This window comes from Gastrolobium bilobum, unplaced genomic scaffold (genome assembly GCF_033153095.1).
Source record: "Gastrolobium bilobum isolate Gb01-03AN ecotype WA unplaced genomic scaffold, APGP_CSIRO_Gbil_v1 utg1090, whole genome shotgun sequence".
Classification (NCBI taxonomy): Eukaryota; Viridiplantae; Streptophyta; class Magnoliopsida; order Fabales; family Fabaceae; genus Gastrolobium; species Gastrolobium bilobum.
Window position 1 is genome coordinate 63674 of NW_026899797.1, and position 11727 is coordinate 75400.

At 32.7% G+C, this 11727-nt stretch overlaps 1 protein-coding gene across 1 annotated transcript; it reads left to right on the forward strand.

The window, feature by feature from the left end:
• Positions 1–9892: 9892 nt before the first annotated feature.
• LOC133293582 (probable WRKY transcription factor 30) lies at positions 9893–11727 on the forward strand. Its single transcript, XM_061492172.1, has 3 exons — positions 9893–10489; positions 10587–10715; positions 10807–11727. The coding sequence occupies exons 1-3, from the start codon at positions 10173–10175 to the stop codon at positions 11450–11452; spliced, it is 1092 nt and encodes a 363-aa protein (XP_061348156.1). The 5' UTR covers positions 9893–10172; the 3' UTR covers positions 11453–11727.

Sequence of the window (11727 nt, forward strand, 5' to 3'; positions counted from 1 at the left end):
TTTTTTTGGTCAAAAAGTTTAACCAAAATGTTTTCCTCAAAAAATTTCGACGGAATTTAGATTAAGTAAAGAATCTTAACGAAACTTTTTTTCTGTTAAAATTTTTTACAAAAATAATTTTTGTCAAAAATTTTCTATGGAAATGTGTTCCGCGAAAAATTTTGAAAAATTATTTTTCTTCGAAAATTTCGACTAATATGTTTTTTTGTCAAATATTTGAGGGAAATGTTTTCACTGAATTTAGATTACATAATGAATTTTGACAAAAAAAATTGTCACAACTTTTTACAGAAATATTTTTCGTCAGAAATTTTTACGGTAATATTTTTGGTTAAAAATTTTCGACGAAAATGTCTTTCCTTGAAAATTTTGACGAAAATTTTTCCGTCCAAATTTTGATGGAAATTTTTGTCCAAAAGTTTGGCATAAATGTTTGTGAGAAAAAATTTCGACGGAATTTAGATTCTGTAAAGATATTTGATGAAATTGTTTTATCTTACAATTTTTTACAAAAATATTTTACTTCAAATTTTATGTATAAATTTTTGATTAAAAATTGTTCCGTTGAAAATTTTGGGGGAAATATTTTTCAACGAAATTTTTTATATGTTAACATTTTTAAAAAAAAAAAAATTCGTCAATTTCGATGAAAATGTGTTCTGTTGAAAATTTCGAGGGAAATATTTTTTGACGAAAATTTCGACAATATGTTTTTTTGTCAAATATTTGAGGAAAATATTTTCACAGAATTTAGATTACCTAATGAATTTTGACAAAAAAAAAATTTCGTCTGAAATTTTTGCAGAAATTTTTTTCATCACAAATTTTTCAGAAGTATTTTTCACCAAAAATTTTCAATGAAAATGTGTTTCGTTGAAAATTTTGATGGAAATCTATTTCGTAAAATATTTTGAAGAAAATGTTTTTCGACAAAAATTTTGACAGAATTATTTTTCGTCGAAAATTTTAGATGGAAATGTGTTGCGACGAAATTTTGTACGAAATATTTTTTCGTTGAAAACTTGACGGAAATATTTCCATTGAAAGTTTCGACGGAATTTAGATTCTATCAAAAAAATTGACTGGATTTTTTTTGGAAAAAAATTATGTTAGTGATTATAGCCAAATCTTGTTCCATCTCTAATTTCGTCTTTAGTTTCTACAGAAATTTTTTTACGTCTCTATTATGAAATATGAATTTCATCCCTATTTTCGAAGAAATATTTTTCGTCGATAAGTTCTGTTAGTATTTGAGACTTTTCTAATAATGTCACATTTAGAAAATGATTCACATTTATGTAGTTTTCATATTTTAATGCTAATGATAGATAAGTAATTTCAATATTTCCCCTCTCAAATCCCTCAAATTGGAAAAACTTTAATTTTAAGGGTGAGAAGTATTTTAGAGGATTTTAAAAAATCCTCAATTCCCTTCCCTCATTTTTTTTAAAGAGTAAAATATTTCTCCAATCAATAGAGATAAGTTATCTACGGTGAGCACAAAATGACGTCATTTTGTGACGAAAGTCAAGTTATTTTTGTAATTCTATTTTATTGCAGGGTTATATTAGTCTTTAACATTATAATTTTTTAATCATACAACCTTAAAACGATGTCATTTTGGGCTCACTAAGTTATTTCCAGCGACTTGAGAATTACTTTTCCCTTTTTTAAAACTCACAAACAAGAGAAGTATTAATAAAACCCTACCCTCTATTTTCTTTCCCTCCTAAAAGTAACTCCCAAATGATTAGTTAAAGGAAATAGTTAAGGTTTACCAAAAAAAGAAGAAGGAAATAGTTAAGTTTTTAACAACTAGTATACTAAGGTCATTAGTTAAAGATATAATAGATAGATTCTATTTATGTTTGTTTTAAAGGGTATGCATGAAAACCTTCGCGGAATTTTTTTTTTTTTTTTTTTTTCTCTTGTGAACGTAAATGGATAGAAAACTCGTTTGGTAAATTTTTTTTTTTTTTTTGTTCTCGAGATGAACCGGTTTAATTTTTGTGATGTGGAATAGAAAAAAGAATCAATTTTTTTTTTTGTTTTTTTTGTTCCCGAGCACAAAATGAGAAACACTTAACTCTCTCAATTACTCTCCACCGCCACCACCATCTCGACACGATCACCGCCACCATCGTCGTACCACCACCACCACCTCCATGTCACCACCACCACCATCACCACCACCGTCACCAACCACCACCTCCACCATCATTGTTGCCACTGCCATAACCACCTCCACCACCACCACCATGCCACCACTACTATCGCCATTGTCACCACCGCCACCGCCATGTCATCACCATTATATTCGTATGATAATGAATTATTTTTTTCATTTTTCATTTTTTTAAAAAAATACTTTTTATTCGTCTACATAAAAATCTAATGAATCATTACTTTTTAATTTTACTTTTAATATTGAGAAATGACAGAAAAAGTTATAATAACATATTAAGTATATTATTGAAGAGTAATTTAGTTGAATAAATTTATTTTACTTTAATTATTAATATTTAATAAATTTTTTTATTTTTTGCATAACAACCTTAAAAGACAAAAAAAATATACTAGTTAAAACCACATAATACTCTACCAAAGAAACCCTATAATAATAGATGTTAATAAAAACTATAAAAAATAAACTATTCAATACACTAGAAATTAAAAAAAGAAGTTATTAAATACTTGTTATTTTTTATTTCTTACTTGGTACATTAAAGACACATATCAACAAAACCTTAAAATTAAACAATTAAAAATATAATTAGAGAAATATTTACATAAATATAATGATTAATCATTAAAATAATAATATAATCGGTCTAATCTACTAAACTTGAGTGCAACATATTTATGTAAGTATATCCCGAATATATAAGACTTGAAATTGAAATTGCTCTTAAGTAGTAACTCGTAACAGTTAACGGTTGGCAATCATCGCTAAGTAATTCAATATATTTATGCAAGTATTTTTCTTGTATTTAAAACTTGAAAACGAAATTGCTTAAGTTGTAGGTTGTAGCAGTAAAAGTTGGCAAACCGGGCTAATTAATTTCCATCCACACATGAAAAAACATACACTGATACACACACGACACACCGGCCGAAATTATGAAATGACCGAAAATTTAAATCTCCATGAGCCAAGAGGGCTGACCTGGTTCTAGTAACATGATACAGGCTCGCGTTTAGTCATTGGTCAGGGCACATTTTACACGTCTAAGGCTAAGGTGGGGTACACAATGGCCCAAAAGTATTCGTTTCAGGGCCCATACTTTGTCTTCTAGATAGCCCGCAAAATTTGCGGCTTACCAAACTTTGTTTTATCATTGAATGGCTTCCCATTTTGGATGCTTCCTAGCTTCTACCATAAAATTCACGTACGATCAAAAAAATGAAGAAAAAGCTCCAACCAAATGAAGCGTGGTTTTGTTTCATTTTTCAAATTGCTTTTATCCTTCCTTTTCCTTTTGACGACAGAAGTTGTGACTCCACTCTTGGCAACAACTGAGATTGAATTGGTCTAATTCTAGAGTCTTTTATGGGTGCGAATCTAAATAATAGATTTGAATCTTTCAAAAGGAAGGACGGTGCTGCTTAAACGAAGACAATTGGGAATTTTGAAAATTCGAATAGAAGCTAGAATGTTAACGTCATGTTAATGTAAATATGTTTTTTAAGGGTTAAATATAATTTACTCCAGCATTTCACCCGACAGGGGTAGACTGACTCCGTCTTTATTACGGATGAATAAAATCCTGTCTTAATTTTCTTATTAGTAATCACTCTTTTAGAGACGAATTTTTTTTTCATTCCAACCGTCGGTAATCCTTATTTTTTAAGTAGTGTGTTACATATTTTTAAAATCAAAATGCATTTAAAAGAGATAACTGAGACCTATTTTTCATACAATATAATGCATGGAGAATGTGAATAATACATTCTTTTTCAATAAATTCTCTACTATTGAATTTTACAAAATAATCTGAGCTCATTTTCTATGTAGTAGAACCCGCATAAAATTCATGCTATGTTGTTAGTATTTCATTGTAATATATAATATTAGAGATTTATTTGTTATTGGTAAGGGTGAAGATGTATTGATTCAATATAAATGGAATGGTTTGATCTTTGCTGAATCAATTTTAACTTTACTAAATTCATTCAAAATCAGTTCGGTTTAAGTTCAAATTCAGAACGTGGATCAGGAAACGTCCATAGGGCCAGTACTTTGTGTGTTGAGAAATATAGGCTCTGTTTGATTTCTGTTTTACAAAACAGTTTTTTAGTTTTCAGAACAAAAAAATTAAAAAACTCGTTTGGTAAGACCTGTTTTGTAAAAAATGTTTTGAAAACTATAATTATTTTTTTGTTTATAAAATCAAATTTAGAGAACATGTCTGAGTTGTTTTTGTTTTCTGTTTTTGTTTTTAACTTTTAAAAAGAAAAAAATATAGAAAACAATTGTTTCCATAACTATTTTACAAAACAGTTTTAAGAACAAAAAAATCAGAACACAATCAAACAGACCCATAGTCTCACATTAGTTGTATGGGCAACTAATGTGATGTTTATAAGGCATTGGGCACTCCTACCTTTTGAGCTAGCTTTTGGGGTAGTGACCTCAAGGTTCTTAACATGGTATCAGAGCGTTCGAAATCTCACCACCTCCCATTTTCTTCGTAGTGGAATTTCCACATGTAGGTGGGCTTGAATGTTGTCCACCCTTCAGGCCCAGTGGGCTCTCGTGTGAGTGAACGTGTTGATAAATATAGTCCCACATTTGTTGTATGGGCTAAGGGTGGTAATATGGGTTGAGCCCGGCGGGTCAACCCGCCAAAACGAGGCGGGTTGGGTTGAGGTTTTCAACCCAACAACCCACCTCAACCCGCCCCGCCTAGAAGTGGGTCAAAACGGGTTCAACCAGCTGCGGGGCGTGATGACCTGCCGGGTTATAATTTTTTTTTTTAATTAGGTAGTATTTCATCAGTCCTTAAATTTTGTGATATCCAATTTTTTTTTATCTTAGTACTTCCTAGAAAAAATAAAGAATAACAAATTTATTTATGACAAATGTTATCTATATATAAATTCCTAAAGAATGTTGAACAAATATTAGTATACATTTAAGATTGAGACTAAAAATATATAGAGAAGTGTGAAATAAAATAAAATAATATTAGAAAAATTCATAAAACATAATTTATTTTTGAATTTTAATTAATTTTTTTAATTAGCGGTTTGGTGGGTTAACCCGCCAACCCACCATAAAACGGGGTGAGTTCAATTTTTCAACCCATATTTTTTGGCAGGTCAACCCGCCTCGCCCCGTTTTTGGCGGGTTGGTGGCGGGGCGAGGCTGGTCAACCCAAATTGCCACCCCTAGTATGGGCAACTAATGTGAGGTTTATAAGGCCTTGGGCACTCCCACCCTTTGAGCTAGCTTTTGGGGTGGTGACCTCAAGGTTCTTAACATTAATGGTTTTTATATATTTCAAAACGCCCCCTTATATAGAACCGTAAGGTCACCACCCCAAAAGCTAGCTCAAAGGGTGAGAATGTCCAAGGCCTTATAAACCTCACATTAGTTGCCCATACAACCAATCACATTTGTTGTCCATACAACCAATGTGAGACTATATTTCTTAACACGCCCCCTCACACGAGAGCCCATTGGGCTTGAAGGGTGGACAACATATAAGTCCACCTACATGTGAAAATTCCACTACGAAGAAAGTGGGAGGCGGTGAGATTTCGAACGCTCTGATACCATGTTAAGAACCTTGATCAGGTCACCACCCCAAAAGCTAGCTCAAAGGGTGGGAGTGCCCAAGGCCTTATAAACCTCACATTAGTTGCCCATACAACCAATGTGGAACTATATTTCTCAACAATATTATTCTCTAATAAGGGCTTCACATACTTTTACATAAGGCGAAATATTCTTACAACCAACCCACTACTTTCATAATTATCATTGGATCAGAGAGAGAGAGAATGCTGGAATTTTTTTGAAGAGAAAGAGATGCTAATCCAATGGCGATTATGAAAGTAGTGGAGTGATAATGAATTTTTTGACAGTAAGAATATATTCTATCTTTATATATATAAATATATATATATATATGAGATAAAATTATTTATTATAACATAAAAATATTAATATATAAGTAAATACTCTTTTCGGTCCTCAGCAAATTTTACGATGGTCGCTTTAGTCCGTATCAAATAAAAAGACTATTCGTGGTCCCTAAGAAATTCAAAATGGACCTTTTTTAATCCTTTTGAGGGACTAACGTGGGTCTTTTTTGAATTTGTGAGGGACTACAATTTCAATTAAATAGGTCTATTTTGAATTTCTTAGGGATCACGAATCGCCTTTTTATTTATTAGGAATTAAAGCGAACATCATGAGAGTTACTCAGGATCAAAAAATATATTTACTCTTAATATATTATATAAATAGGGTTTATCATCTATCATTTAACATGACTACAAAAAATTTCCTACACACACAATATTTTGTGGGGCCCGCAGCAAAAAAAAATCGACACGTAAAACGAATCTCTATAACATAACACAATTAATTTTCTTACAACATAACTCTTAGAAAATGCATATAAGTAACTGCTATTTTATGTGTGTGTGCGCGCTTTTTATTGGCGTAATATTATTGGTACTTTTTCTGAAAACATGCATCAGCTGCCCCAATGCTGAGTTGACAGTTCACATGTTACAACTTGTTTTAAAGTCTAATTTTAAAAGTTTGTAGATGCTTGTAAATATATTAAATTTTGGTTTTAGTTTTGATTTGTATTTTTTTAGTTTCAAGAAAAGAACACTTGTAATTTCTCTCATTTCATAAATTAGTTGAGTACTGATGCGTTGTTTTCTAAAAAAAAAAGTACTGATGCGTTAAACAAATACTGAACTGGTCTTAAATCTTTCACATTAAATTAAACAATTTGCCACATGTCCTATTTTCCACTCATATTCTGCTTTTCCGTTCTCTCTCTTCTCCCTACAAAATTTTACAAGGTCCACCAACTTATATTTCAAATTCCTTGGATACATGCACAAAAGAAACTAGGATACGTACAAAATTCAAGCATCCTGGTGATGGTTGGGAACCAACCAAATTAAATAATAACTAAACCATCCACACTTGGCGTGATTTTCTCGTCTTAACAACCATGAATACGATCTTAAGTCTCAAAGAGGATCTCGATTTTCGACCTTAACTACCTCTTCAATGAGATCACTAGAATTGAAATATGATTTTCATTTTATTTTTATTTTTCGGATCATGAATCAATTAACTGGAAACAAAAATTATATTTTTTATTACAACTATGAAACACAGTGGCAGAGCCACCAATTGTTCCTAGCTGGTGTCTTGACACAGTTGATTTTCAAAAATATTATATTTTTTTTCAAAATTATGATATATCCTTGATATCCATAATGTTGAAAAATATAGTCCCACATTGATTGTATGGACAACTAATATGAGGTTTATAAGGTCTTGGGCACTCCCATCTTTTGAGCTAACTTTTGAAGTGGTGACCTCAAGATAATTCTTAACATGGTATTTGAGCCTCACCGCCCCCCAGTGGGCTCTCGTGTGAAGAGGCGTGTTGAAATATAAACCATTAAAAGACCTTCATTTATCAGAGCTTCAGACTTCAATGAGCACAAGTTCACGAGTTCGGTTCTCTTTACTTGTGAAATTAAATAAGCAAAAGGTAAACTAAAAAGAAAAATAAAATTGGACGTGTACAATGTTTACTCTTCAAGTTTTATATAAGAAGAATTGTTAGAAAATAATATAAATTATAAAAATATAATCACTCAATATCTTAAGATTTTGGGTTAAAGTAATTTTTTATTGTCTATATTAAAATAAGAATTTTTTTATATATTTATATATATAATAAAATTATTTCCTATATGTAAGAAACACGTTAAACCCCTTATATAATTGTAAAGACCTTCATTTATCAGAGCTTCAGACTTCAATGAGCACAAGTTCACGAGTTCGGTTCTCTTTACTTGTGAAATTAAATAAGCAAAAAGTAAACTAAAAAGAAAAATAATATTGGGCGTGTACAATATTTACTCTTCAAGTTTTATATAAGAAGAATTGTTAGAAAATAATATAAATTATAAAAATATAATCACTCAATATCTTAAGATTTTGAGTTAAAGTAATTTTTTATTGTCTATATTAAAATAAGAATTTTTTTTATACATTTATATATATATAATAAAATTATTTCCTATATGTAAGAAACACGTTAAACCCCTTATATAATTGTAAAAACATCAACATCTAGTTTCGATCATACCTAGCTAGTTAGTTAAATCAAATCTAGCAGTCTATTGAATATTAAAAACTTATAAAACAAGACGTGTCATTACAAATTGAAAAAAAAAAAAAAAAGTACATGAGAAACGAAAAATAAATAAACATCAAAATTTGTCGTCATACGAGAAAAAATAACGTTGCAACTTGAAAGTCCAAGGCAATAACAATCTCTCTCTATAATATATGTTTAGGGGGAGTGTGTCGTTTTAATAATATAAATTTAGATTTTATTAAAAGAGAGATAGATATAAAAAAATGGAATCCATATTTTTAATTTTTTTTGTCTTTATTTTTTTTTTAGTAAGACTCACCTTTTATGTTTGTCTATCTCTTAAAAGAATATAAGTTTATATCATTTAAAAGAATATATATTTTTCCATGTGTTATATAATTTTATTTCATACAAATAAAGAAAATGAGTGAGATCCATCAACGTAATATAAGAAAAATATATCACATCTTAACCCAACATTGGTATCCCCTCAAGCGAGTATCGAGATCCAAAGTACTCAACCCGCCTTTCGAGCCCAACCCAATTTTGAGACCACTTGCAAGATGGGTCCAGACGAGCCTGTGGCAGGAGACCAACACCACATCTTAATCAAAATTTTTAAGACATTGAATTTATAAATCTTCTTACTTATATACACTTTATTTAATCAATTACCAATTAAAATGGAACTTATCATTCACAACTTTAAATTAGAGCTGTCAAAATGAGCTCAGCCCGCCAGGTCGGCCCGTCACGCCCGCCAAACGGGGCGGGCTAAGTGTTTCAAATCCGCTTCCCGCCAAGTCTGTACGAGCTGATTTTTTTTTTAATTTTTAGTGTAAAATGTCACAGACTTAGCGGGCTGTCCGTCCAAACGAGACAGAGCGGGCTGAGATATTTAGCCCACCTTCAAAGGCGAGGCGGAACGGACAACCCACTTTGCCACTTATAATGTAAGATAATCAGTAATTTCACGTCATAGGGCTGGAACTCGGAATCTAACCCCGAGAGTGACGTGTGCTGACTTGGGAATCCAACGTCACAACCGTGTCACAAACGTTTCTGTGGGCCACGTGGAAGCATCAATTGTCACGACGCGGAACAAGGTTTGAAGATTCCAAGTCTCGTTTTTTTTATTTTTCCAGGTTTACCTCCTGTTTTTACTGCTCCCGAGTAAGAGAAGAAGACGGAGATTCATTAATACGTTGTGATAATTACAGAATAAAGAAAGTAATCATATGATACGGGGATTAAACATGTATATGACCAAGATGGTCAATGAGAAAGAAGCATCTGTTCGTAGAACCGGTCAGTGGTTGGACCTCTCATCCTCACTCTTTGAACTTTTGATTCCTATGACCAAAGACTAGTCCGAGTAAACCAAAATCCACTCGCTCCCTTTTCTCGGTCAAACTTTCCTTTCTTTTCTACGTTCTCTGTTTCCCACACTTTCTTTTCATTCAAAAAGACACCCCCTCCTTAAATCCCATGCCCCTAACTCACCTTCATTATTAAGCTTTTTTTTCTCTTGTCTTAATTTTAAGTTGTGTTTCTATAAATCCTATTTTTAATTCTGATACGCAAACAAACTCTTTCCCATTAAACCTTTTGCAAATACCATGTTTTAACCATCTTTTGGCTTTGTCTTCTTGGTTCATGTTCCCACCCTGACATAAGGTTGCTCTTTTCAGAACCAAGCTTCTGAACTAATCATTTTTCATCACCTGGCGCTGGCGCACCAATCACGAATCAACTAGGTATATATATATATATATATATAGCCTTTGTTGGTTTTGTGCTTACATGGACAACATGGGAGATCAAAAGAGCCTCATACATGAGCTACTACAAGGTTTGGAGTTGGCAAGACAGCTCCAAATCTATCTTCACGTGCCTTCTTCTTCCCAAGAAACCCGTGAGCTGTTGATCCAAAAGATCATATCCACATTTGAGAAGGCACTTGAAATGGTAAATTGGAAAGGGCCAGTGGGTGAATCATCACAACATCCTTCAGGTGTTGTAATTCGAAAGTCAGATTCACCACCTTTGAGCAGCAGTCCCCGCAGTGAAGACTCTGACAGAGATTTGAAGGACCAGGAATCGAATGCTTCCACAAAGAGGTATGCAATATATACACCAACTTGCTATCATTAATTTGCATCCCCATGCATGTGAAGACCTTATCCTAACATGATGAATGAACTCCTTTTGTCATAGAAACACTTTCCCAAGATGGACAAAACATATTCGAGTTAACCCAGGAATGGGAGTTGAAGGGCCTCTTGATGATGGATATAGTTGGAGAAAATATGGCCAGAAAGACATTCTTGGAGCCATGTATCCAAGGTTAATAATTAACAATCCTCTATAAATGCTAATTTTGTAAATAACTATTATGTCTTTTGGATTGAACTAAATAACCTTTGTGTGTATGCAGAGGCTATTATAGATGCACTCACAGAAATGTTCAAGGTTGCTTGGCCACAAAGCAAGTACAAAGATCTGATGAAGACCCCACTGTCTTCGAAATCAATTACCGAGGAAAGCATACTTGCACAATGGCCTCCAATGTGGTTCCTACATCAACTCCACTAGAAAACCAAGAATCAAATTTGAACACAAATCCTCTTCAACAGCATCAGAATGTTCTGCAAAGCCTTGAGGAGCAACCAAACGAGCTACTTTTGAACCTCAGGGCAGGCCTTAAAGTCCAAACAGAGAACCTTGATTCCACTGACCAATCATTTTCACCTTTCCATTTCCCTTCAACTTCAAGCATAAAAATTGAAGACCAAGTTTTCCCGTCCCCTATGGTTGGAAACAGCTTTGCTGAAAACTTGAATTCCCCTTCGTACATATCCCCTGCTACATCAGGAATAAGCCACTTTTCGGTGTCTCCAAGTGGGGTTAACAGCTTTGGGGGGCACCCAAATTTGGCAAGTTCTGGGTCTCATATCAATGACATGATCCCTGCTGCTACTTCAGCTGCAAACTCACCAACCGTTGGTTTGGAGTTTCCATTTGACCAGTTTGAATTTGATGGTCAGAACTTCACATTCCATAACCCACGATTTTTCTCGTGAGGTGTATTGAATTCAGGGAAGAATCCGAATAAATGTCAAAAAATAATTTTAAAAAATGGTGGAATTATAAGTGCTGTTAAACTCAAGACTTCTAGCATATAGACTATCGTTTATAAAGAGAGGCAAAAACATTTATATGTATGTCTTAACTACTTGTAACTTAGGGTGTGCAAATCTAAGCTCGCTTTGTCAACAGGAATTTTCTGTTCTCATTATAGACAGGTCAAGTTATCACGTTGTATTTCTTTTGTTTTTGTCCTTCCTGCTTCTTCTCA

Excerpts from the sequence above, each read along its gene's own strand:
- LOC133293582 (XM_061492172.1), top strand. The coding sequence starts at position 10,173 with ATGGACAACATGGGAGATCAAAAGAGCCTCATACATGAGCTACTACAA. Across the intron at positions 10,490-10,586 it reads TCGAATGCTTCCACAAAGAG|AAACACTTTCCCAAGATGGA; the intron begins GTATGCAATATA and ends CTTTTGTCATAG. Across the intron at positions 10,716-10,806 it reads CTTGGAGCCATGTATCCAAG|AGGCTATTATAGATGCACTC; the intron begins GTTAATAATTAA and ends GTGTGTATGCAG.